Here is a 27,225-nt window from a genome sequence, read left to right as displayed (position 1 = left end):
AATGTATTAAAAAAAGGGGGGGGGAGAAGAAGACATCAAGCATCCCTGAGACTATGTGACGATAACACTCCGCCCCCTCCACCTTGCAAGTAGAATGGTCTCCATGACCAACAAGCATTGGCATAGCCAATAGGTCTCGCATTTGGGACCTTATAAGTGTTTAGCCATGCAACAGTTGGTGTTGTTGCACCAAGGATATTGTGCTGCATAACTAAATACTTACAAAGGTCCCAAAAACGAGACCTATTGGCTATGCCAATGCGTGTTAATTTTTGGGATGTTGTGCGGTCCACGGTGTCTGCTAAAGTTTCATGTCGCCCAGGAGTGTGAAAGGTGGCTCGGTGACAGGGAGAGCGGATGAGGGCGTGTAACAAATGATCCTTTAGAGTGCAGATTGGATCTGACAGTCCAAGGAACTCCCCCTGAAAGGAGCTCTTTTTTTTTTTTTAACAGAGTTTTATATAGCGCAAACTTGACCCGAATCCAATCAGGTATCAGAGCGCTTTACATAGCACCAGTTACGTTACATGAGGACACACATTCATTTTTAGGTCTCAGGAGCCAAAGGCTCGAAGAGACATTTTATATGTGGGATTTTCAAAGTGCTACCCACAGTTTTTTCGCTGGCCTAAACCTTGTTAGGTCTCAGGAGCCAAAGGCTCGAAGAGACATTTTATATGTGGGATTTTCAAAGTGCTACCCACAGTTTTTTCGCTGGCCTAAACCTTGAGTGCACGAGATCACATGCACGTGCACAGCTGCTCCTCTGCTAATTGCATTCCCCCCTCCCTTCTCACCCAGTCCTTTGATGCTCTGCTCGATTACTTTCACTTTCGCCGCTTTGACCCTTGTTTCTTTTTTTTATCACGTCTTTCCTCATCCTAGCTTGGTGTCATGACTTTGCAATCTCAATTTTTTTCGAAAACTTGCTGCCTGCTCTGAATAAACGCTGACTCTGGGGGCAATCCGCCTTTAATTGTAGGCACTCCCCTGCCGCTCGCTGCAGGCCCTGTCGGTACAGATGTTCCCCCTGGCTGGCTGGATTAGGTAAAGACCACAATTAGGGGCTGTCTTGTCAGGGGTCTGCACGCACCATTAGCTCCCAGTGGCGGCCGGCGTGCCTGCTCGCAAGCAGAGATGAGTTACACATCTGCCTCTCCGCTGCTACCAATCCCCCGCAAACACAACGGGGTGCTTGTTTGTTGTTCCTATTCGGAATTAAGGAACACTTGTTTCTTTTATGCCTCTGACAGTCATTTCACGGCTGCAGCGCGGCCAGCCCCTTCCGTGACAAGGATGGAGGCAGGAGATATATGGGCTGTGGAGGTGGTAGGAGTGGGCAGCGCGGCCCCTCGCCTGTTGCTCATCCGCAGCCTGTCAGTGTCTGTCACCTCTGCACACACACAAAAGTGCTGTCGGTGTCTTGGCAACCGACCCGAAGTGACACGTCCCGTTTGGGGTCCCTCGGAGACAGACGCTTGTAATACAAAACACATCAGCACGGAGGGCCACGGTCTTAAAACACACGTACATGTTACATAGTGTGAATGAACCCTTATAATAAAGGTGCTCATTATGGCTTAATAATTTCTGTTCAAATATTTTAACTGAGATTAGTTTTTATTAATACTTCAAACTAGCAGAAATGTGGAAAGAAACAAGCGAGACCCTGCCGCAAGGTAAACATAACACACTTGTATTAAAATGCACAGATTTTACATTCAGGCACTATGGCCCACATGTGTGAAGGGGTTTAGCATTCGTAAGGTCTCCGATTCAGTAAATGAAGGGGCGTGTGAAAGCTACAACCTTTTTTCTAATGCACTAAACCCATTTAGCGATTCCGAATGGTTTAGAATTGGACACCAAATCGCAAATTGCAAGGCACGTGTTTAGGGAGTCCTTATATATCGCAATCAGGACCCTAGGAACCAATGCTTTGTAACCGTAATTCCATTCCACAACCATGACTAAATTACTGACTCCCAATTTGGGGGGATAGCTCCCCTTTGGAACCCACATTCCTTTTGCGAATTGGAGTGCCAGCTTCAGGTGGAGTGGGCAGTGGTCCATGGGGCAACCGGAAAATCTCAGTGAAGTTTTTCAAAAATGTAAAGTTTATTTTGTTTTTAAAGAAGCTCCGTTTCCTTTAGGGAAATTGCTGCTTTTAAACAAATGGAAGTTTTCAGTTTTGAAATGCAAAGACAATCATAGTGGCCTGGTGGTCTGCTGTTTCTTGCAAGCAGGGAATGCTTTAGCACTGGTGGCGCCATGTGCGTCAATATTTTTGGGTGGCCCCTTTCTAATGAGCTCCTTTGTCACAAGTTCCCTCGCTACCACCCTCCAACAATGCCCCTCCTCTCTCCATACTCCTCCATAAGATTCATTTTATTCGCTTTATTACACTACTCAGACCCGTGTAGGATGTCAGATCACTCTACATCACACACATCATACACAGATAGTGAATGATAAGTGTGCAAATCAGCGTATGGGAAATGTTACATAAGACAATGAGGATTACAAGGTGTAGGAATCACATGCCGTCCATAACAATAGGCAGTATATTTTAAAAGTGTTTGGTCTGGGGAAGCACAAGCTCAGGATTTAAAACATACCACAGTGTGTGCAGTGCACCACAACGCTGCCAACACAAAGCCCGGTGACCACTGCTCCCTAAAGCTTTGCACTTCGCAGAAAGGATGCCCTCTTCCGCCCGACCCTTCCTGCTGACCACTTTCCGCCCACTGAAGCCCCAGCTGCACTGAGGGATAGTGAGTGATCTATAATTCATAGCGCCTCCCTGCAGCCTCCGGGTGCATGCATGTGAGTGCAGATGTCGGGTTTGCTCTCACGAGGACTTCCGAGGGTGTTCACTCTGCTGCTGAATTGCTCTCCTAGGCACAAGCTAGCGCCCCGAGGCCCTCGGTACGAGTGAAGAGCTACATTCGGGCAAGGCACAAGCCCTAAAACAAGCATTTGCAATGCAATAGGTCTCGCATTTACGCGAGTTTGAGCTATTGACATTGCAAATGACAATCCCTTTTATTTTTGTTTTCATTTTTAAAAACATAACTAAAAGGCATTGTCATTTACAATGCCAATAGCTTAAACGTGTGTAAATGCGAGACCTATTGCATTGCAAATGCTTGTTTTGTTAGGCACAGGGAGATTAAGTGATTTGCCCAGAATCACAGGATGTTCAGCGTCGTTACCGAGGCTCGAACCCAGTTCCCCCAGGTCCACACAGACTAACATGCATTTACACAAATTTGCTTATTTAGGTCTTTCTCGGAAAAGGAGCATGACGGACCTGCACACATAAACTGGCTGTTTTGCCATGGGTACTGCGCAAGCGCTGTGCCGGTGAAACCTGACAACACAGATGGCTTGTGCAATAGGATCCTGTAATTTCCCTTTCTTAGAAGGGTTACTCGCAATCGGTGATTATCTGGCAAATGAGGTTCAGCGTTCACTGAAGCACTAAACCTCGAACCGGACTGGTTTGATATGTTTTAGAGAAAACCCGGTAATTCTGGCTCCTTTGAAATGTTATTTCCAGGAAGTACGAAGCCCCTGCCAAGAGACCCTTATATGTATTGTGCGTTGAAAAAAGTATAAATCAGTCAAATCATAACCAAACTCTCTCTTTAGCCATGCATCATTTCCTGGATAGATGTCATTCTCACGTTTTCATTTTGTTTGCATCACGGCCATTTTGCATATTTTGTCTCCTGCTACTTGTCTAACATTTTATGCATTTAATTTTTGTTAATGCTTGAATACTGTTTGCATTGTCCCCCCGGAGCTTTTGGTGTCAACAACAACAAGTGTGGCACACCTGGGCATACACGTCATCAATTCAGTCATTGATTAAAAATTAAACATTAAAGTTCAGGTACTCTGACTCCCAGGATACCTGGTTGCAACGTAGAAGTGCAGATACGCTATCATTAAAAGTTTGCTAGTTAAAAATACGGAACTGTGCCTTTCAAATTAAAAAGTGCAGCTACCTAATAACTGTCCATTTAAAGCATGGATTTTCTTGTTAAGGGGCGGACCTCCCTAGTTTAATGAGTCAAAGCCCATTTCGCTCTTGTTTTATTGAAGAAATGCAAATGTCTGTCTGCCTGCTAAATCGCTAAAACATTCACCCGGTCCGAAACTGAGAGGTCTGAATTGAATCATTCTAATATAAGGCGGATCTCATAATAAAGTTCCTGGCTTGGGAGCCGTGTGCTTACAGTACTCTACGTGCGCATGGTCTGCGGCACGATGACTTGTGAAATGCCTTTGGTTTCTAGGTCATTTCTTTAATTAGAGACCAGTTCAAAGGATGCTCGACCTCTATGGTTTGTGGCTAGGTGCGAGGTGTGTGAGCCTGAAGGCCACCCTCCAAGAAAGGCTGGCAGCAAGATGAGCAACAGGGCGAGAGGCTTGCAGAACTGAGCCTCACTGTACTGACTGTACAGTATTCTGAGAACCGCTGCTATGAGATCCCCGCCCCTGCACACCTACTGGCTGTACATCCATGAAAATGAATGCGTCCGTCTGTAATGCAACTGGTGCTCATGTAAAACGCTCCGATACCTTCAGTTCACGCTGGCGCTTAGTAAAATGACTTTAAAAAAAAAAGAAAGAACAGCAGGAGTGGGAGGAGATAGGAAGCACAAGCAGAGGGAAGGGTAAAGCAGCACGAAGGAGCCAGAGGGCATGGAGAGTGTAAGCCCAAAAAAACAAGCAGGAAGTGGGATAAGGGAGGGGGTGGCAAATGGTGAGCACTTTAGCGGCCGCTTTGATGTTCTCAGTGGCCGCGCGGCTCACTGAGAACATCAAAGTGGCCGCGAAAGTCAATCGGCAGGCTGACAAATGGTGCGCGCGCCCGGCACACATGCACTGTATTTGGAGGCCTGAAAAGCACTCGTTTGCACTTCCAAATCCCCCCGTTTACTAAAGCTCTCACCAGAGCAGCGCTAAAGCGCTGGCTCAGGCGAGACCTAAAAATGGAACACGTGTCCCTTCTTACCCTGCATTATCCACTTAGAAATTGTAGGTGGCTATCTAGTTTCTGGTGTCATAACTATCACAGGGTTTACTCCCTCTCTCGATGTGCCTCGAACCCAGTTCTCCATGCCTCCCAACTCTACCACTGACCCTCACAGTTCAGCTCCCCGAGCATCACAAATCTCAGCACCCAAGTATACATCTGGCCCAGGCGTCCAGGTGGACAAAGGCCCCAGTGAGAACCATTTCATCTCTTCAGAAAATTGCATCAAGTCTCAGATATCCTACTTGCCAGCCGTCAGTGGGCTTCTCCCCCCCATCCTGAGTATAGCAAAGTCACTCCAGCCCAGCCAGAAGTACGTATGCCACTGGAAGTCACAGCACTTCAGTGAAGCCCAAGAAAATGTTGTTTTCTGTATCATAACCGCTGCAGGGATAATTGGTGTTTGGGATTTAACTTTAAACTTGGTCTGAGCATTTCAGCATAGATTACCTCCATGCTGTAAATATGTTTTTGATACAGTTTACTACATCAACGTTTACAAATTAACAGCCACAGTACTTTTGATATAGGTGGAGACACATCATTCAGTAAAGGCTATTAGGGAAACATGAAACTAAAAATGATATGTCTTAGAAGCAGGTGGGGCAAATATATCTTTTACTCGTACTAGCCATGTCTGTCCCTGTGCAAGCTGTGCAGAGATAGCTCTCTTGCAAGAGTGACAGTGATGGCACTTTGGAAATAAAAAAAGTCTATCCTTGGAACATACCAAATGTGGCTGTGCCGAATTAGCAGGTTATAGCACCCACTGTGATCAAAATACCGGATGTCCACAGGAAAGGAGTGAACACAGCGAAAAGATTGCATTCCTTCCAGTACTCATCTTAATTTCTAATTTCTAATTTAAAACATTTCTAAAGCGCAGCGTACACCATGCGGTTTCTTGGCGCTAGTAGGCAGGATCGGCGACTGAGGGAAAAGACAGGAGTGATAAGAATGAAGAGCTAAGCGGGGAAAGCCTGATTGAAGAGGAAGGTTTTTAAATCTTTGCGAAAAGAGAGGTACTGGGTAGCAGAACGGAGATGGTCAGGAAGGGAGTTCCAGAATGTTGGAGCCAAGGTGGAGAAGTTGGCCCCACCCCACTTTTTACGTGTAAAGCGGGGGATCTGAAGAAGGGACTTAGAGGAAGACCGGAGGTCTCTTGTGGGAACATAGGGTTTTATTAAAGAAGAGATAAAGGCGGGGGCAGTGCCTTGGCGGGCCTGGAAGACCATGCAGCCCGTCTTAAAAAGGGAGCGTTCTTTTACGGGAAGCCAGTGAAGCTCCCTGAGAAGGGGGGTGGAATGGTGATGGCGTGGGAGGCCGTAAACCAGCCGGGCCGCCTGGTTCTGGATCGACTGAAGTCTTCGCAGGCTGTAAGCTGGAATGCCATGATAGAGGGCGTTGGCATAATCCAGCTTTGATATCACCAGGGCGGCCATGATGATCTTGAGTGCCTGAGGGGAAAAGAAGCGAGAAACAGAGCGGATGGTGCGGAGAGTGAGGAAACAAGAGGAGACCACGGAGCTGATTTGTGGATGAAGGGTGAGCTGATTATTCATTTTGACACCCAGTGTTTTGACCGTGGTTGAGGGGGAAGGTGCGGGCCCTAGAGAGGGGGGCCAAAAAAGAGAGTTCCAGGGGCTGGATGAACCACCGGTGAGAACCAACTCGGTTTTATCCGGGTTCAGCTTAAGGTGGTTGTGGTTCATCCAGTCCCTGATGAATGTCATGGTAGACTGGAAATTAGAGACAGAAAGGGGAGAGGGGGACAGATCAAAGATGAGCTGGAGATCATCCGCGTAGTTGTACACGGTGACTTCCAGCTGCTGAAGCGCGAAGATAAGAGGGAAGATATAGAGATTAAAAAGCAGGGGGGAAAGAGAGGATCCCTGGGGAACGCCGCAAGTGACAGGGAGGGGAGTGGCAGAGAAGACGCCTAGCCGCACTGCCTGGGTGCGGTCCCTCAGAAAGGAGGAGAGCCAAACCAGGGCTGATCCCCCGATTCCAGCCGCCCTGACACGGGACAGTAAGATGGTATGGTCCACCGTGTCAAAGGCGGCGGACAAGTCAAGGAGGACCAGTGCCTGGTGTTTGTTATCATCCATACCCTTTCTGAGGTTGTCTAGGACTGAGACCACAACCGATTCAGTCGAATGTCTGGGACGGAAACCGGCCTGGCGAGATGCCAGCCCCCCATTGGTCTCAATATGGGCGCTGAGTACCACGGTGACGTGGCGTTCCATCACCTTGCCCAAGAAGGGCAGCAAGGAGATGGGGCGATAGTTGGCCGAGATGGAAGGGTCCGCGCCAAGTTTCTTCAAAATGGGTACTATAGTAGCTGCCTTTAGCGCGGGGGGCACTACACCCTGTGCTAGGGAGCTGTTGAGAAAGGCGATGGGGGGTTCAGAACAGCAGGAGTAAATTTGCTGCAGAATACGTGCCGGGCAGACATCCGCCGGAGACCCCGACTTCACTTTGGGAAGGATCTCCAGAAATGATTCCTGAGAAAGGGGGGGAATGGAGGTGAGAGGGCATTGAACGGTGGGAGGGGAAGGCTCAACGAATGCAGGTGAAGGTGGTGGAATGTTGGCCTTGATGGTAACAATCTTATCCAGGAAGTAGGCGTTAAGTTGATCACAAAGAGGCTGGGAGGGGGGGATTTGGGGTAAGGTTCGATCTGAGAATGCCAGGTCATTCACTATGCCAAATATTTCCCTGGGTTTATTTTCAGCGGACGTTATTTTTGCAGAGAAATGGGTGGTTTTTGCGGCGAGAATTGCTATTTTATATTTGGCCAGTGATGTGAGGAAGTGAGTTTTTGATAAAAGACAGTAATTTTTCCTCCATTGCCTCTCCGCCCGTCGGACGCTCAGTTTAAGCTCTTTCAGGTGGTCGTTAAACCATCTGTTGGAATCCTTAGGTCGACGGATGGAAATGCGACGTAAGGGAGCCACTGAATCACAGCCACCAGCCAGTCAGGTGTTTATGGCCTTGGCTTGAGAGGTAGATGATAAGCCGGAGAGGGTGGGAGTGGAGTTACGAAGCAGGGAGGTCAGGGAGGGAAAATCCAGCTTGTTCCAGTTCCGTGCCCAGGTGTTTTTGGCATGCGGAGTTTTTGATACCGGGTTGCGGAGAATGGAGAGGGAAATGAGGGCATGGTCAGACCAGGGGCAGGGAGTGACTGCTGCCGAAGCCACTGGGAGGTTGAGGGACCAGACCTGGTTGAGTATATGCCCATGGGAGTGAGTAGGGATAGTTATATGCGAAGCAAAGTTGAGAGACAGGATAATAATGGAATAATGGAAGGCTGGAAAACTAAGTTAGCCTGGTCAGAATTTTAACTTGTGACAAGCAGCTCACAGGGAATGTCAACATCAAGTACTAAACATGGTGTCATGTTGTCTCATTGTAACACTATGCAATGTGGAATGGCCAATGGGTCTTCACTGCATCTGTCATACCGCATAAAACTGACAGGCTTGATGTACTCGAAGTGCTTTCTGTGTGTGTGCCATAAGAGCACACCTGACAGACCATTTCTATTTTCTTGATGGATCTCACAATTCCCTTTTGCCTCGGATACAAAAGGTGATGGGGACATGCTTGACAGACCACCAGGTCTGTGCTCTATAGCCCTGCTAAGCAGGTCAGGATTTGGGTATGCCTGTATGAATTGTAACAAAGACTAAAAGGGCCACAAGTCAGGGGGCATAGACATGATATGATTACTAAACGGAATCCTCCATTGCTCCCCTCAAAGGCACTCACCCAGCTTCCATGGTTTGCCAAGCCAGGACATGACCGTAGCCCCTGAAGGCAGAGGCTCATCGATGCCTTCCCAGTAGACGCCACCTTCACTGGTCTCTGCCACATTGGTGAAGATAGTGTTCTTCTGCATGGTCCTCATGGCATTGGGATTAGTCTTCATGGAGGTACCTGGCGCTACGCCAAAGAAGCCATTTTCAGGGTTGATGGCTCGGAGGCGCCCTGCAGAGGAGACAGAAACAAAGGGTTAGGGGGAGATGAAAGGGGGAGCATCAGGGAAGGAAATGCAGATGTGTCGAACGAGGGAGTCGAGAGAGAGAAATGAGAGGAGGTTTCACACATGAAGCTAGCAGAAGAGAGCAGCTTGTAAGAAGGATTGTCACCTTCAGCGTCAAACTTCATCCACGCAATGTCATCACCAACACACTCCACTTTCCAGCCAGGCAGGGAGGGGCTCATCATGGCCAGGTTGGTTTTCCCGCAGGCACTGGGGAAAGCTGCTGCAATGTACTTCTTCCGTCCCTGAGGATTCGTGATTCCTAAAATCTGGAAGAAGTTGGTGAGAAAGACATTTATGAAAATATGAAGCCAATCCATCTCTCTATGCCCAGCTCTGCCAGTCATTCTTCACATCGTTCTTACTCTGCAGTTTTACTCTGCTCACTAGCGTGTGATTAACCAATCATCGCTTAGCCTTGAGCATCCTATGGCCATCTCCCATGCCTCCCTTCTCTGGCCCTTTTACCCCTCTCACATGTTTGCTGTACTTACCAACATGTGCTCAGCCAGCCATCCCTCATCTTTGGCAATGCGGGATGCAATGCGCAGTGCGAAGCATTTTTTGCCGAGCAGAGAGTTGCCGCCGTAACCGCTGCCAAAGGATAAGATCTCCCTCCGATCTGGCACGTGGGCAATCAGGGTGCTCTCAGGATTACAAGGCCAGCCATTGGTAAGCGGTGCTTTGTAGGAGGCAAGGGGACCCATATACATGAATTTCAAAAGTACAGTCTGACCAGGCTGAAAGAACGAAGCTTATGCCCAAATGTCATGCCCTCAAACCCCCATACTAGCGCTTGTTCACACTAAAGAAATTCCTCCCCAGCGATGCTGGTCAGTGGTGGAACTCTTCAAACTTGTTCCCTTGAACCCCCACTCTGGAGACACTCCAATACCAGTCGCAAGCAAATGTCTCCACCCAGCTATGGGATACAACTTATTCCACCCTCCAGCCATTCCCAACCAACCATTCAGTACAACACTCCCATCAGCCACTCCACACCCTGTAATACTAAACAAGACACTCAAATACCATCCAAGTGACACAATACTCCACAGCCCCCACAGTCGTGTAACACTTCACACAGCCAGTTACTTGATAATCCACTCCTCTCCCCAAAACTACACAACAAGCCACACTGCTTCTTCTGTCCATAATCAGGAAAAAACCTAACTCAACATATCAAGGAAAACGCTACGTTGGATAGATGGGAGATACGCTACCACTTCTTAGTGAACCTCTGGCTCTCCGGACTGGAGCTCCATCTCAGATGGCTATGAAGCTACTTAGTGGGTGCATTTAGTTACCTCGCAATGGCAGGGGTTGTCCCACGGAGTGTAGGCACTTCACAAACTCCTCATCCCCAAGAGTGTCCAGCACACGGGACCCCATCCGTGTCATTATTTTCATACTAGCAACGACGTATGGCGAGTCTGTGACCTGGACTCCGATCTTAGAGAGGGGAGATCCAATAGGACCCATGCTGTACGGAATCACATACATGGTGCGACCTATGGGGCAGACATGATACAATGCAAGGAGCATTACCATACATGGGGATAAAGTTATAATAAGGTAGATTGGAGACAGCGTTTCACTGGTGTGAGAAAAAGAAAGATTAAAAAGTAGGGTGTTATTAAAAATAGAAAGAAAACATAAGGGAGTCAGAGGTAAACTCGAGAGAAAATAATCTCCCTGTGATCGACGGTCACAGATGTTCTTATTACAACGAATTTGTTCTAATTTCATAATTCGCTTGGAAAAAGCAAATTATATCATATGTAGTATGCAGCATTTAATGATAGGTTACTAGAGGCATCACTTTTAATCCACAAGCACCACTGGCACATAGCTTTTCCTGTCCTCCCTCAATAACAAAGTGAGATGATGGGCAGTATGTGGAGTGGTAAAAGGCTTTTGCCATTTTTCAGCTCAACGTGGATGGCACCAACTATGCTTAAAGACTTTCCTGCAAAAATGGCAAAAGACCGTCAATTTTCAAGCTCGGCGTAGATGGCACTATGCTAATCTTATGCTTACAAACTCTGCTGGAAAAAAAGGCATTTGAGGTGAGTAGTTTGAGAGTGTTCCATATGAAGGAGCTGCACTCCACCTAAAACCTGGAACTACTCAGGGTTCTTATTTTTTGTGTGCATAATCTATGGGGCACTCCAAGCCTGTAAAATGGTTGGGTATGGATAAGATCAGAAAATGCGCCTTTTTTATAAATAAATACACAAAGGGAGTGGGTTAGAGAAGCATTAAAACAAGGGAGATATATGTCGGTCAGAGAACATGTGTCAGGTAAACATGAAGAAGGAGCTACATTTTGACAGCCGTCCACAACAACAAACACCTGTAGCTGTCATTCTGCTTCAGCTTTTTATGTTAGAAAATGGGTAGACCTCGTATATTGTTCTCCATTAGTGAGTGTTCAAAACTATACAATGGCGGTGCCCATAAAGTTTGCATACTTTTCTTTATTTAAACGGTCTGAATTTAAGGAGTGAAATGGCATATCATACGCATTACTGAGATACTACAGCAAGGGACTCTGGAATTCCACTGTCATCATGATACTCCTTGGTGACTTGTAGTGCCTGGATTACATGTAGTTCGGGTACTTCAGTGGTGTGTTCATATATTATAGAGGTTAGTGCCTGTAGTTATGATTAGGTAAGGGTTTCCGGTTAAAGGCATTTTTTGCTTTCTTAATGAATCTGACATCAGTCAACAAATCTGGGCTTAAATGTATTCCACTTTGGTTCTTTATGACAAGCTGGGTGCAGATCTGTTTATTGAGGGCCAAAACAAAAACTGATATTTCTAATTTTAACTCCCCTAGGTACAGGACACACGGATAAACAGAATTACACCAAACTTGCCATGCAAATGGAACTTTACTCACGGGAGTAAGTGCATTTGTTTAGTGTGGTGTAACAGTAGTTTGAGAAATTAGAATTTAAAAAGTGTTCCAGTCTAGACTTGAAGAGGTAAGATTTTAGAGATATCAATCATTAATTTACGAACCCTCCACGCATTCAGAAATCCATGGGCGGGGGCGGGGGGGGGGGGGGGGGAAGAGAGAGAGAGAGAGAGAGAGAGAGAGAAAAGAAGAAGTAAAAGAAGAAGAATAAAAAGAAGAATTATTATTATTATTATTATTATTATTATTATTATTATTATTATTGTGTTGTGGCTGCTATTACCCAACACGGAGCACCAAACAAAGAAAAAAAAATACATACGGGAACAGGGTGAAGCTACCCTAAAGCACGTGAGGGCCCCCAAAGGAACCCCATCAAAAAAATGGATATATATATATATATTTTTTAAACATGGTGGGACTCAGAAATCATGTGCTGGATTTGTGAATTCTAGAGCCTCCCAGAGTCCAAAGGTTTGCAAAATCCTCAAATGAAAAAAAGAAAAATGAATGATGCAGCTGGAGGTGGCCACACACGAGGTTTGGAAATAGGCCCTGCGGTCAACAATGATGCACATGCTGAAGGCCGCGGTTGGCAGCCTGCAGTAGGTTGGCGAAGGAACTAGCAAACAGCCAGACCATGATCCCAACCCATGTCTGTGGCCAGTGCACATTAGGGGTTGGCTACTCCCACCCCCCCAGAGGTACTGTCGAAGGCCCCATGGGAAGCAGGAATTGGCTTCCCATAGTGGGTTTGGTTGAGGGTTTGGCCTTAGCCCTATTTGCCAGCCCTCACTGAGCAGGGCGTCTGCAGCAGGGATTGGCTGTAAATAGAAGATTGGGTGCAAGGAGCAGTTTCATACGATTTTAAAAAACTGAAATTCACTGAAAAACCAAAGGTTAAAAAAGTCAAGCTATGGTTACCAGTGCATAATTTTGTAAGTTAGTTCACCTAACCATAACTGGCCATTTTCAGTAATTTGTGTTTAGGTTTTGGAATCATAACTGCACTTTAAATGTGATTTTTTCAATGAATTTCAGAGGTGTTTTTTAAAACACATTTTAAGGTCTTATTACCAAGGCTAACTATAACTTGAATTTAACCTTTGGCTGTTTTCCACTCAATATATATATATATTATCCTCTAAACAAATTGGTGTTAGAAGGAAGTTAAGGTTGACTAATATTTCAAAAAGTGGCTATACCATAAAACAAATGTGGTCTGAAACTCACAGGTTGAGATGGTACTTCCACCTTGCGATCCAACTGACCCTGTGCTAAGTCAACAGCACGAGTGAAAAATGATTTTGCCCTCCCCCCCACCCCTCTTTGAAACTTCTGAATTTTTTGACTAATCTGCATGAACGTTGTCACGCACTTAGATGTATTCTAAATTATTGTCATTGCCAACTTTGGTACAGATTAGTCAAAAGGGGAAAGTTATTAAGGATTCAAACATCCATTTTCCAATGGCATGAGATAGAAAGAAAGTCATTAAAACAAGGGGTAAGAGAAAGAGTGTTAGAATAAGGGATGGAGAGGGCATTCTAATAGGGGAAGGATTGAAAGAGCACTTTTAGAATGAGGGAAGGGAAACTTGCAACCAAAAATAGACAGCTGTCAGAAAGCAGGGGGAAAAAAGTAGGTTCCTCTCACATCCAACTTACCCTTCATGCACCCTGGGAACCGTGCACCAGCTGCCCGCTCAAAGTCCTCAGGAGACATCCAGTTGCCCAGCTGACCCTTGGCACCACCAACAGGAATGGGCACAGTGTCCCGCTGATTTTCGGTCACAATCACAGTCTTTGATTCCACTCGTGCCACATCCTTAGGATCCGTCCTGGTCAGCCAGCTACAAGAAGAGCAACAATGCCGGCATGATTAATATAAAAGATACTCCCCAAATAATGACTTTAACCCCAATAGAAATGAAGAACAATGGACGTGGTGTGTCGGCTACCAGAAGAGCAGTTTACTTATGTGTTACAAGGGTAGGTGTCCAGATAGGCTCTGAATGGCCACCTTAAAGAGGACTAGTCAATCCTGATTGGCTGGCCACAACCTGAGCAATAAGCTATGGCAGCCATTACAGGACTCTGGAACATGGTACCTGCATCCTGAAAACAAATGAAAAAACATATAAGAGGCAGGCAGGGTGAGTTCAACCTGACACCAATAGGCATGTGGGGGAGGGAATCTCCAAAGAGGCCCCTTCCCTATGACTGGCTAGCCACAACATGGACAAGATGTTGTGGCAGTCATTATGGATGATGTGGGCATGTTCCCTTTTGAAATACATTGTAGTAAATACCAGGTTTTGAGAGTCATAAAAAGGAGCACATATAAAGGGCGATAACAGCTTTTAGTTCGAATATAAATCTGTTGAGTGTACCATACTCATTTTAAGATTTGTGATGTGTTTTACAGTGATTTTATCATGAGAAAAACGCTGACCTTCTGCTGAGATTTGATGAACCTTGTTTTAAAAAAAAGTGTTTTCTCTTATGATTTTCTCATAGAGATTATGGAAGGTGCTCCAGGAGGCAACACATTTTCTATATTCACACTATCTTCCTTAGCCATCTGAGTACAAAGTTTGATGTTCGGAGTAAAACATATACTTTCAGCAGCAGCCTGTCAGTTGTTTTATCCTGCGTTCTGCGAATCTTTCCAAGGGGTTCTATTGAACAACTAGAGCAGTAACATTTTCATGTATGACAAAACCATAGCACACTTTAAGCCATCTTCAAGGAATTCAAGCTGGAAAACCTAAAGAATTTCCTTTAAAAATTAACAAAATTATGGGGTGTTCTTTTTGTCATAGAGATTATGGCTACAGTGCTAGAAAGCTAAAATGAGGATAGGACAGATTTTCGAGGAGTTCTCAAAGGTTCCTTATCTATTTCAGTAAAATATTCGGACGCGCAGACTGGAGCATGCTATTTCAACACCAGTCTGTCAGTAAACTCTGTTGTGGTCAACTGCAGCTTTACCACAAAGTTTAAATGAGCAACAAGAGTGCTAACATTCTGTATTTAGGATAAAGGTGTGGCACACCTGAGCTCCATCTTGATGGAATCAAAACTAGAGAATACAGCAGTAAATTTTTTTAAAAAGTTTCTTTTTGTTATAGTAATTATGGTCAGTGCTCTAGACAGCTAAAATTAGATCACAATTTCTGTGTGGTCTTAAATATCTTCCTCGTCCATTTTAGTAAAACATTCTGACATGCAGAGTGAAACATGCACTTCCAACACCAGCAGCAGTGTGTCAGTTAACTCCAGTGGCGGCTGGTGAAGTTTGAGAGTGGTGAGGCTGGACTGCACACGGGAGGGGAAGGGATGAGGGGGAGGCAGCTTTGGGGTTCACTTTAGGGGGGTCAGCATTTTCTGGGAGGCTGGGCGCCATTTCCCATGCAAATCTTTTCAATTAATTGCATTTCTCACTGTTTCATCTGCATAGCCAGCAAAGTATGTGGCTAACCGATCAATTATGGGGCACCATATTTCTTAAATTTGCATTGCGGAGTTCATTTTGTGCGATTTAAAACTGTAAGCCACACAGAAAAATAAAGGTTAAAATGCATTAAGTGATTAAGAACACCGAAAACACTTGGCTGCTTCTCTTAAATCGCATTTATAGAAACTGTGTGGTGTGTGATGTAAATCATGTGCAACTTATGTCCTGCAACAAATTCATTTATTGAGAGATGCGGTGGCGGGGCTGCAGACTGGCGCAGACTTCATAAACAGTGTGCCCCTATGTGGAGGAGCCTACATCATAAATTTAATTTCTCTGTCATACTGATACAGCGATTGGCAATGAAATCTTAGACCACTGCACTGGATTAATATTAGGCGAGTCGTACTTGCAGGGACGAATTGATCATTATTAGACTTAAAGTTAGAATCAAATTTAACAGAGTCCGAGCATCAAAAATAAAATGAGGGTCATCTGGGAGCTGCAGTGTCTGCTGGTATCCCTGGGCTCTGCATAATCTTGGTGTCTGGACGGAGTCTATTTGTGGTGGAAGGCGAGGATAGACAGCGCATCCTCAGAGCAGAAGCCATATGAATTTTCTGTAGCACAGGAGATGATGCTGGTAGTTTTCCTCATAGCCAAAAACGGACACTCATGAGTCCAGCGGGCACGGTAGACAACAGAGTCGTCGTATTGTGTGTCATTAAGCATATGGCTCGCGTGAACACCTTTACCGCATACAATGCCCTGCCGCATTGCCCAACAACTGCTCTTGAATAGGAGCTGATTTGCAGCCAGTGTCATCTCGGTGCGAGGCAGAGGCCCCCCTGACCTCCTACCTCCACTGCCTCGTCTTTTACGAGAGGGCAGAGGGTTTGCACCTCGCAGTCCATGAGCTAATTTCATTACAGCTGAAAACAAATACTGTGAGAGTTCGTCTAGCAAGTAATTCGCTCAATAAAGACTCTAGAGTAACACATTCAGAGCAACATGATTTGTACTATTGCTGTACTGAATTACAGTGAATTTAGCGTACCAGTGCTTGGACCAATACGTTCCCAGTTGTGTAGTATAAAGCGCTCCACATAGAATGAGTTAAGATCCTTTGCCCCTATTCCAACTTTGCTTTACATAATCCTTCATGACTATTCCTCTTCACTCGTTTTCAGAGGTGCAGGGAGGTGAATTGATTTGGGGTGTTTTCTGACAGGTGTTGGCGTGCTCTGCTCAATGTGAAAACAGGGTTGTTTCTTGAAAGGCCATTGCCTCTGAAAGGGCGCAGTGTTTTTCCGTGACCTAGAGAGGTGGTGTGCTAGCTCAGTAGGTTAATGCTCTTACGGCAGGCCTGTGAGATTCTTCAAATGCAGCATGGCTGACTCAACCTTTCATCCACCCAGTGTCAACAAAAAGAGTACGATTAATTATTGTAACCTTAACACCTTTTTTCCAAAGATTTGAGGCCCTGTTTAGATAGACCTGGATGAGAGATTGGGTATTTTTATTGTTCGTAGCACAAAACGGAAAACTGGATTAATTCAAGTTGACATTAACCCAAAAAGAGCAACTTGCGTGCTGTTCAAATTAAGAAAATACTCGCTAAGCTTTTTTTTTTTTTTTTAGCTTACCCCTCTTTGTGCCATGGCCCACGAGCAAAGTTGGGGGTGCACTAGGGAACCATCGGGGCCTTCAATTGTCGGGGAAGCTCAAGCTTCTAGGCGAGGCTGACACGAACCTGCAGTGCGCACCACCTTTTCTGCTCCTCAGCTCCTGGCTACCAGTGCAGGCCCAGTAACATAGAGACACTGAAGCTGGAGCTCAAAACATGGTGTCTGCATCCAGGGCCGGACTGGGAACTGAAATCAGCCCTGGCAAAATTTGGCAGACCAGCCCCCCGTCAAATTTGGCAGACCAGCCCCCGTCCAGCGCGTATCGAGCGAGCGCAGCGAGCGAGCCCAACCGCTACTAGGGGGGTTCTCCCCCCAAGAAAATTTTGGAAAACAACCGACCAAAATGGTGAATTTTACAGCACATTTTTCATTACATATTCAATTGTATCAACTTTCAAACCACAGTAAATAGTAGATGATGACCTTCAAGAGCACCAGGTTACCCACCCAGTCATATGTACCCATAGACATTCTTTCAGAGAGCACCAAAAATAGGCACGAGTAGTAAATCAGAGAGAAATAAAAGTGAGACCAGCCCCCACATGGTGTGTAGCGAGCAAGCGCAGTGAGCAACCACTATTAGGGGGAGTTTGGGGGGGGGTTGAACTTGTCCCCCCCACACAAGAAATTTGGGAGACAGAAAGGCCAAAAAAAAAAAGTACTTTTCAACACATTTTTCATTACATATTGGATTGTATTAACTTTTAAAGCCTAGTAAATGATTACCTTAAGGAGCACCAAGATACACAGTCATAAAACACAGACATTCCTACAGAGAACACTAAAAAATGAAATGTCGAGCACAAAACATGAATTTAAATATAACCAATTTATTCTTCATATAAAATAGCATAAAGACATTTAAAAACGCACTTAACTTCAAACAATTGTGCCAGAAACTATGGAAATAGCACACATAAGCACCCAGGCCAGAAAGCATGTAAACGTCACACATAACCACCCAGGCTGCCAGAAGGCATGGAAATGTCTCAAATGGCACCCTGGCCAGAAAGCATGAAAAATTAACCCAAAAGCCCTGTCCTTGACATGACACATGTGGCAGTTGAGACCCGGAGGTATCATAGCGCTTTACATGAGGAATATCACTCGAGTGGGTGGCACAATAAGTGTTGCAAGCCCACTAGCAGCATTTCATGTACAGTCCCTCCCTGGGTATGTGCAGAACCACATTTCTAGGGACTTACAAGTAAATTAAATTTGCCAATTCAGTGTCAGCCAATTTTACCATGTTTGAAAGGAAAGAGTGCAAGCACTTTAGTACTGGTTAGTGGATGGTGGTAAAGTGCACTGAGCCCTAAGAGCCAACAAAAATGGCCTTTTTTGATGTAATAAAGCAGATCGAACCAGATTTTAATTTGGAGGAATCTGAGGCCAACAAGGACTTAGCTAACCATGTCTCAGCAGTCAGTATGAACAATATGTATCTAAAAACATTTTATATGTGCTAATGGCGCTGGGACTTTCTGTAGCTTCTCATTTTCCGCCCAGCAGTTTCAACGTCTACAATGTGCGCATCTGTAATTCACATGCAAACAGTGAACGGTCATTGGGGTGTGGGCAACATGCCGGAAGATATCGACTGGCTTCACAAGCTGTACCACACCCTGATCATGGAGAAGATCTCAGCTACAGTAAACCACCAGCCACAACAGTTTGAGAAACAGTGGGGCCCCTGCTTGAATTTTCTCACAAATGCATTTTGAGAACTCTTGCCTGAAATATCTACGAGTGCTGCACCTCACAGGCCTGGGTTACTGTGCAATGGACCTGCTCCTAAAGGGCAAAATGGATCCTTTATCAAGCTTATGAGTGAACAGAGGGAAGAAGTGGTAAAACCTTGCGTAGGCCTCTGATAATCATATGGAAGTTCGAGGCCACTTTATTAACATGTGACTCCAGACTCAGCTTCTCATTGAAGCTGACCCCCAAGTTACGCACTGTCTTCACAGGGACCAGAGGTGTGTCCAGGGGAAGAGACCAAAAATTAGAAGGCAGAGCCTGCGGCACTTTGCCCACTGCACAGTGCAGAATCTCAGTTTTAGCACTATTAAATTGCAAAGCATTATTTTTAAGCCAAGACACCATTTCTGTCATACATTTGTGAAAAATAGTGAAGGAGTCCGCATGATACCCCTCCAGGGAAACAATCAGTTGCGTGTCATCAGCCTAGTTGACCGCCCTTATCTCTCCTTAGTCTTACAAGGTACAGTAAAACACACTCTCTTTCTAAATGTTATCACTCTAAAAAAGTGCTATTCTTCCATGTAATGTCCCTTTGATGGGAAGAGGAGGTTTCTAAGGTGGGAGTATCTAGCAAGTGACTCTACTCGGGCACCCTCTGTGCGAGCCTTCAGGGAGAAACCCTCTTCATTACTACCTCCACCTGACCCCTGACTGTGCAGCGCACTCCCTTACAGACTTGATGATCCACTTTTCTACCACCCCTCTACATTACACCTTATCTCACAGCTGACCTTGGGACCCAGCCCCATATCAGCCACCATTCAGTTCCACTTTCATTATTCCCAGTAAAAAACAAAAGTAAAATCACCTTCAAATTTGAAACATTGAATATAGCAGTAAATGTAATCAGCATGCATGTTAAAGTATGCTCTACAGTTGTCCTAATCACATGACTGTTAATTAAATAAACAAAAACAGAAAGGCCCTGACAGGGCCGGCTTTAGTGCTGGTACAAAAGTCTTTTTGACCTCTTTCTCTGTAGATAACTTACCAACCACCCTCCAACAGTGCTCTTCATCTCTCCGTAGCCACTCCCCCTCATGGCCTCCTCCTCAGACTCCCTAACTACCCCCCTCCACCAGTGCCCCTCATCTCTCCGTAGCTCCCACACCCCATGACCTCCTCCTCAGATTCCCTCACTGCCAACCTTCACCAGCACCCCTCATCACTCCGTAGTTTCCCCCCACCCCATGACCCCCTCATCGGATTCCCTCACTGCCATCCTCCACTAGTGCCCCTCATTTCTCTGTAGCCCCCCCACCCCATGACCTCCTCCTCAGATTCCCTCACTGCCATCCTCCACTAGTGCCCCTCATTTCTCTGTAGCCCCCCACCCCATGACCTACTCAGATTCCCTCACCGCTCCCTCCACCAGCGCCCCTCATCTCTCTGTAGTTTCCCCTCCATCCCGTGACCACCTCCTCGGATTCCAATCAATCAATCAATCAATCATGGAATTTATATCGCGCACTACTCACCCGGAAGGGTCTCAAGGCGCCTGGGGGAGGGGGTCTGCTACTGCTCGAACAGCCAGGTCTTGAGCTGTTTCCTGAAGGTGAGGTGCTCCTGGGTCAGCCGCAGGTGGACGGGCAGGGAGTTCCATGTCTTAGCCGCCAGGTAGGAGAAGGATCTTCCTCCGGCGGTGGCTCTCTGGATGCGAGGGACGACGGCGAGGGCGAGGTTCGCGGATCGTAGCTGGCGGGTGGGCGTGTAGAAGGTCAGGCGGTCGTTGAGGTACCTTGGGCCCAGGTCGTGGAGGGATTTGTGTGCGTGGGTGGAGTCTGAACGTGATCCTCTTGTTGACAGGGAGCCAGTGCAGGTCTCTCAGGTGGCTCGAGATGTGGCTGCGTCGGGGGACGTCCAGGATGAGTCGGGCGGAGGCGTTCTGGATGCGCTGAAGTCTTTTCTGAAGCTTGGCTGTTGTACCGGCATAGAGGGTGTTTCCGTAGTCTAGTCTGCTGGTGACGAGGGCCTGGGTGACCGTCTTCCTGGTCTCGGTCGGGATCCAACGGAAGATCTTGCGGAGCATGCGGAGGTTGTGGAAGCAAGATGAGGAGACGGCGTTGACTTGTCTGGTCATCGATAGGGAGGAGTCCAGGATGACGCCCAAGTTGCGTGCGTGGTCTGTTGGGTTGGGTGCGGGGCCGGGGGCCACCAGGAGTCGTCCCATGCGGAGGGCGACGGTCCCAGGATGAGGACTTCTGTCTTGTCCGTGTTCAATTTCAGGCGGCTGGTGTTCATCCATTCGGCGACGTCTTTCATCCCTTCGTGTAGGCTGGCTTTGGTGGTGTCGGGGTCTCTGGTGAGGGAGAGAATCAACTGGGTGTCATCGGCGTAGGAAATGATGTTGAGGTTGTGTTGGCGTGCGATGGCAGCAAGGGGTTTCATGTAGATGTTGAAGAGAGTGGGGCTGAGCGACGATCCTTGCGGGACGCCGCAGATGACTTCGGTGGCCTCAGAGCGGAACGGAGGGAGGTGTACTCTCTGTGTTCTGCCGGAGAGGTATGAGATGATCCATTCCAGAGCCTTCCCTTGGATGCCGGTGTCGTTGAGGCGTTGGACTAGGGTGCGGTGGCAGACAGTGTCAAATGCTGCGGAGAGGTCTAGGAGGATGAGTGCCGTTGTTTCACCGTTGTCGAGCAGGGCTCGGATGTCGTCGGTGGCTGCGATGAGGGCGGTCTCGGTGCTGTAGTTGGCTCTGAACCCGGACTGCGATGGGTCGAGGGATCCGTTCGTCTCGAGGAAGGCGGCCAGTTGCTTGTTGACGACCTGCTCGATGACTTTGGCAGGGAAGGGAAGGAGCGAGATGGGGCGGAAGTCCTTGAGGTCGGTCGGGTCTGCTGTTGGTTTCTTCAGCAGAGCGCTGAGCTCGGCGTGCTTCCAGCTCTCCGGGAAGGTGGCTGTGTCGAAGGAGGTGTTGATGATGTCTCGGAGGTGGGGTGCGATGGTAGCGGCGGCCTTGTTGAAGACATGGTGGGGGCACGGGTCGGTCGGAGATCCGGAGTGGATGGTGTTCATCTTGCGTGTCGTGTCTTCGGGGGTCACCTCGGTCCATGTCTGGAGGATGGCGGTGGGGTGCGTAGGTTCGACCGATGGGTGCGGGGGTGGGACGCCGAAGCTGTTGTGGATGTCGGCGATCTTGCGGTGGAAGTACGAGGCGAGGGAGTTGCAGAGGTCCTGCGAGGGGGTGATGTCGTTGTTGCCGGTGCTGGGGTTGGAGAACTCCTTGACGATGTTGAAGAGCTCCTTGCTGTCATGGGCGTTTTTGTCCAGTCGTTCCTTCAGAGCTTTCCTCTTTGTGGTGCGGATGAGCTGGTGATGTCTGCGGGTGGCGAGTTTGAGGGCGGTCATGTTGTCGGCGGTCTTTTCGAGGATCCAGGCCTTCTCGAGGGTGCGGCAGGCCTTCTTGGAGTCCTTGAGTTCGTTGGTGAACCAGGGGGCTTCTTGCTTCTGGGCCTGGTGAGAGGGTTCTTCAGTGGGGCGAGGTCTTCGGCACAGGAGGTCAGCCACTGCGTGAGGTCGAGGGCTGCTGTGTTAGGGTCCGTTGTCCTGACAGGTGGGTTCTGGCTGAGGGAGGTGGCGAGCTGGTCGACGGTGATCTTGCTCCAGTTTCTGTGGGGAACCTGCTTCGGGTGGTGGTGGACCGTGTTCTTTTTGAAGCTGAAGTGGACGCAGCTGTGGTCAGTCCAGTGAAGTCCGATGGAGTGGCTGAAGGTGACATGCTTGCTGGATGAGAAGAGGGGGTCGAGCGTGTGGCCGGCGTAGTGGGTGGGCGTGTTGACCAGTTGCTTGAGTCCGAGGTTGGCGAGGTTGTCCAGCAAGGTGGTGGTGTTGCGGTCGTTGTTGTTCTCCAGGTGGAAGTTGAGGTCCCCTCACTGCTCCCTTCACTAGCGCCCCTCATCTCTCTGTAGTTCCCCCCCCCCTACCCCGTGACCTCCTCCTCGGATTCCCTCACTGCCACCCCCACCAGTGCCCCTCATCTCTCTGTAGTTCCCTTCCAGCCTGTGACCCACCTCCTCCTCAGATTCCCTCACTGCCAACATCCACTATTGCCCCTCATCGCTCTGTAGTTCCCCCTGCCCCATGACATCCTCGTTGGCTTCCCTCACTGCCACCCTCCATTAGTACCCCTCATCTCTCCTGTAGTTCCCCCACCTCATGACCTCCACCTCGGTTTCCCTCACTGCCACTCTCCACTAGTGCCCCTCAGCTCTCTGTAGTTCCCCCCACCCCGTGACCTCCTCCTCTGACTCCCTCACTGCCACCCTCCCTCACTGTCTGCCACCCACACCCTTCATCTCTCCGTAGCTCCCCCCACCCCATGACCTCTTTCTGGTATTCCCTCACTGCCACCCTCCACTAGTGCCCCTTATCTCTCCGTTGCCCCTCTCTCATACCCATTCCATTCGTTGTATAACACTACTCATATCAGTGTAAGGTGTCACAGTACTTTACATAACAGCAGCACACATTATACAGAGACAATAAATCAAAATCAGTTTACGCGAAATGTTACATAAACTAATGAGGATTACAAGGTGTAGAAATCACTTCATCCATTCTGGTGGGCAGTATATTTTACGGGGGTTTGGTCGGGACTCGGAGAAGCACAAAGTCAGGATTTAAAGAGTACTCCAGTGGTCAGGGTTAGCTTTACTGATAAAAATGTATAACTGCCCAAACAAACTCTTATTAGTAACATTAGAATAATGAAAGAATGGAGAAGTTCTAACTACATCACAACACAAAAAAGCGAAGTTTGTATGCAGTTTTTTTATGACAGTTCATTGGTCACTGTCTTATGTTAACTTCTGAACTGCAAGTAACACAAGGATATCTGTGACAGAGGTAGTAACCCACTGAGCTACTCCCATAAAATTCAGTTTATCTGCATTTACGAACTACCAACCGACAAATGGTTGCTCTGCAGCAGGATCGTAAATCACAAGTTAACAGTTTTTATTGTTGTTATACATCGGTGGCAGATTCACTGCGACTGCGAGGGCTAAGGAGGCTCATGTTTGGTGGGCCTGGCCCACCCTCTAGAACCGGGCCTGGTAGGTAGTGGTGCAGCCTGCTAGCATAGCCAGAGTCTTGCTCGCAGCCACAGGCAGGCCTGGCAGCCTGAGCCAGCCAGTGGCTGGCTCAGGCGGCCAGGCCTGCCTGTGCCTGAGGCTGCGAGCAAGACTTCGGCTATGCTAGCAGGCTGCACCACTACCTACCAGGCAATGGCATCGCCGCTGTGTTGTCCGCCCCCTGGCCCCTGCTCACGAACAGCAAGGAGGCCTGCCTGCAGTGCTCAGTGATCTAAATGCCTTGCCTGGCTGGCTCTAATCTAAGTAAATCCACAATCCAGACTCAGGCCAGGGGCCCCCAGGGTGCTAGTGCGCTGCGCTGACCGGCCGGGCATCAATAAAAAATAAGGGATAGGCCAAGGAAGGCCCTGGGCCGGGCGGGAAAGCAAGGCCTATACGCTATACCCTTTGTTTAATCCCGGCCCGGCCCACAGTAGTGCCAAACAAATACCATTCAATTTGCCAACCAATGCCATGCATGCCATGTAGACACTGTCACAGTGTCACTGACTCACCTCGGCGGGTGGCGGGCGACGAGTCGACGGCGGACAGTCGGTGTACTAGTGAGGGAGGGACAGGTGTCACAGTAGCAGACAGAGGCTAGAATTAATTTAGAAATAAATTATGGGGTGCCCGTGCCTCTTTCCCTCAGTAGTCTCTGTCTTGTTCTTAGTGGCTGGCTGTTGTGTGTTGGTCTCAGGATTCTGGAATGCTCCTTGGTCGGGCCGGCGTCACGCGCACTTTTTATTGTGTAACGCCAATGCGCATGTCACCAGGCCGCCCCACCCTAAGGTGGGGGTGGGTTGAACTGACACCGCGGTCTGCGCACACGCGTGGGCTGGCGCAGGAGGAGATTTCTGCGACTGCGCGCTGTGACGACCCACCCACCCACCCCCTAATACTAATGCATTGCAGGTCAGGTGATATAAATAATAAAATTATTGCAGCAGGCGAAGGCGAGTGATGATGTCAGTGAACTCTGACTGGTGATGAATAAAATTGTGCTTTTTGCAGACTGTCCCGCACCCACGCGGAGTGAGGAGAGACGTGACGTGACACACAGAGAGTCGATCAGAGTAGTGATTTCCATCTTAGTAACGCCGTCGGCGGCGTCGCGTCGTCTGACCAAAAAATCGGCCCCAGCATTGAAACCGGCCCCCTGCCAAAAAAACGCCCCCCACCCCTGGCAGCCTACCGGGGGATTGCCCGGTGCCCGGCATTGCCAGTCCGGGCCTGTCTGCATCAGGCCCGATTCTAGAGGGTGGGCACCCAAACATGAGCCTGGCCCACCAAACATGAGCCTTGGCCTTCACAGTGAATCTGCCACCCATGTACAACAATAAAAAATGTTTAGATAAATGGTGATTTATGATCCTGCTGGAGAGCAATCATTTGTCTGTTGGTAGTTTTTAAATGCAGATAAACTGAATTTTATGTGGATAGCTCAGTGGGTTAGTGCCTTTGTCACAGAGATCCCTGTGTTACTCGCAGTTCAGAAGTTGCAATCCTAACATAGGAAAGTGACCTATGAACTGTCATCAAAGAGCTGCATACAAACTTTGGCTTTTTTGTGTTGTGATAGTTAGAACGTCCACCGTCTTTCATTATTCTAATGCTGCTAAAAAGAGTTTGGGCAGTTATACATTTTTATCAGTAAGGTCAACCCCCAACCACTGTAGTACTCTTTAAATCCTGAGTTTGTTCTTCTCCAGACCAAATCCTCGTAAAATATATTGCCCACCAGCATGGATGACGTGATTCCTACACTTGTAATCCTCATTGCCTTATGTGACATTCCCAGTAGAATTACTTATTTTCCCTGTAGAACGTGTGCGTGATGTAAAGTACTGTGACACCCTACACTGATATGAGTAGCGCTACACAACAAATGAAATGCATATGAGAAAGGGGCAACGGTGAGATGAGGGGCACTGGTGGAGGGTGGTAGTGAGGGAATCCGAGGAGGAGTTCATGTGGTGGGGGAGGAGCTATGGAGAGATGAGGGGCACTAGTGGAGGATGGCAGTGAGGGACTCCGAGGAGGAGGTCATGGGGAGGGTGGGGGAGGGGCTATGGAGAGATGAGAGGCACCGGTAGAGGGTGGTAGTGAGGGAGTCTGAGGAGGAGGTCATGAGGGGGAGGAGCTACAGAGAGATGAGGGGCACTGTTGGAGGGTCGCAGTGAGGGAATCCGAGGAGGAGGTCAATAGGGGGGGCCATGGAGGGATGAGGGGTACTGTTGGAAGGTGGTAGTAAAGGTATCTACCGAGAAAGAGGTTATTGGTGCAGCGCCAATTTTTTTTTCCGCATCAGCACTAAAGCCGGCCCTGTCATGGCCTTTCTGTTTTTGGTTAATTAATTAACAGTCGGGTCATTAGAGCTATTGTGAAACATACTTTAAAGTACATGTTAATTACATTTACTGCTATATTCAAAGTTTCAAGTTTGAAGGTGATTTTACTAGTGTTTTTTCCCAGGAAGAATGAAATTGGAACCGGATGGTGGCTGATATGGGGCTGGAGCCCAAGGACAGCTGTGAGATAAGGTGCACTGGAGAGGAGTAGTGGATAATCAAGCCTGCAAGGGAGTGCGCTGCAGAGTCTGGGGTCAGGTGGAGGTAGTAATGAAGAGGGTTTCTCCCTGAAGGATCGCACAGAGGGGGCCCGAGAAGTGTCACTTGCCTGATACTTCCACCTCAGAAACCTCCTCTTCCCATCAAAGGGACATTAAATGGGAAAAAAACTGTTTTTGAGAGTGATAACATTGAGAAAGATTTGGAAAAGAGTACGTTTTACTAGGCCTTGTAAGACTAAGAAGAGATAAAGGAGGGCTTGTAAGCAGGCCTGGCTAGACATATAAGAGACAAATCAGGCCCGCAGTGGCAAACCCGAATACACCCTTGTCCCACCCAAATAAAAATTCCTGGAGCCGGGCCTGGTCTGCCTAATCCTGCTGTTCACAGCCGCACGGGAAGCATACAACTCGAGTCTGCGCGGTGAGTGATGACAAAATGCGCAGACTCGATTTTTGAGCAACCCGCCTCCCTGCAGCCTCTACCCCACCCTTTCCCAACTCATCACAGGGTGAGACCCACCCCCAATGACGAGTTGGAAAAGGGTGGGGTGACCATCCTCTCCACTCCTTGACGGACGTGTAGCCCCAGTGTTACAGGGCTTTAGTCTAAAACGTCCGGGGCTATGTTTACCCCCATGTTATCAGGGGG

The 27,225-nt window shown here is 47.9% G+C and overlaps 1 protein-coding gene across 1 annotated transcript in view; it reads right to left on the bottom strand.

Annotated features, from left to right (window-relative positions):
- LOC146802298 (phosphoenolpyruvate carboxykinase [GTP], mitochondrial-like) overlaps positions 1-27,225 on the bottom strand; it is a 123,543-nt gene that overhangs the window by 9,107 nt on the left and 87,211 nt on the right. The window contains exons 3-7 of the mRNA XM_085621865.1: positions 13,686-13,870; positions 10,400-10,603; positions 9,587-9,774; positions 9,199-9,361; positions 8,819-9,037 (exon numbers count right to left, since the gene is read on the bottom strand). Of these exons, the coding sequence (XP_085477991.1) occupies positions 8,819-9,037; positions 9,199-9,361; positions 9,587-9,774; positions 10,400-10,603; positions 13,686-13,870 (959 nt within the window). The remainder of the gene's footprint in view (positions 1-8,818; positions 9,038-9,198; positions 9,362-9,586; positions 9,775-10,399; positions 10,604-13,685; positions 13,871-27,225) is intronic.

This window comes from Triturus cristatus, chromosome 8, assembly GCF_964204655.1.
Source record: "Triturus cristatus chromosome 8, aTriCri1.1, whole genome shotgun sequence".
In the NCBI taxonomy this organism is placed as follows: Eukaryota; Metazoa; Chordata; class Amphibia; order Caudata; family Salamandridae; genus Triturus; species Triturus cristatus.
This window is presented reverse-complemented; position numbering and strand designations above follow the sequence as displayed.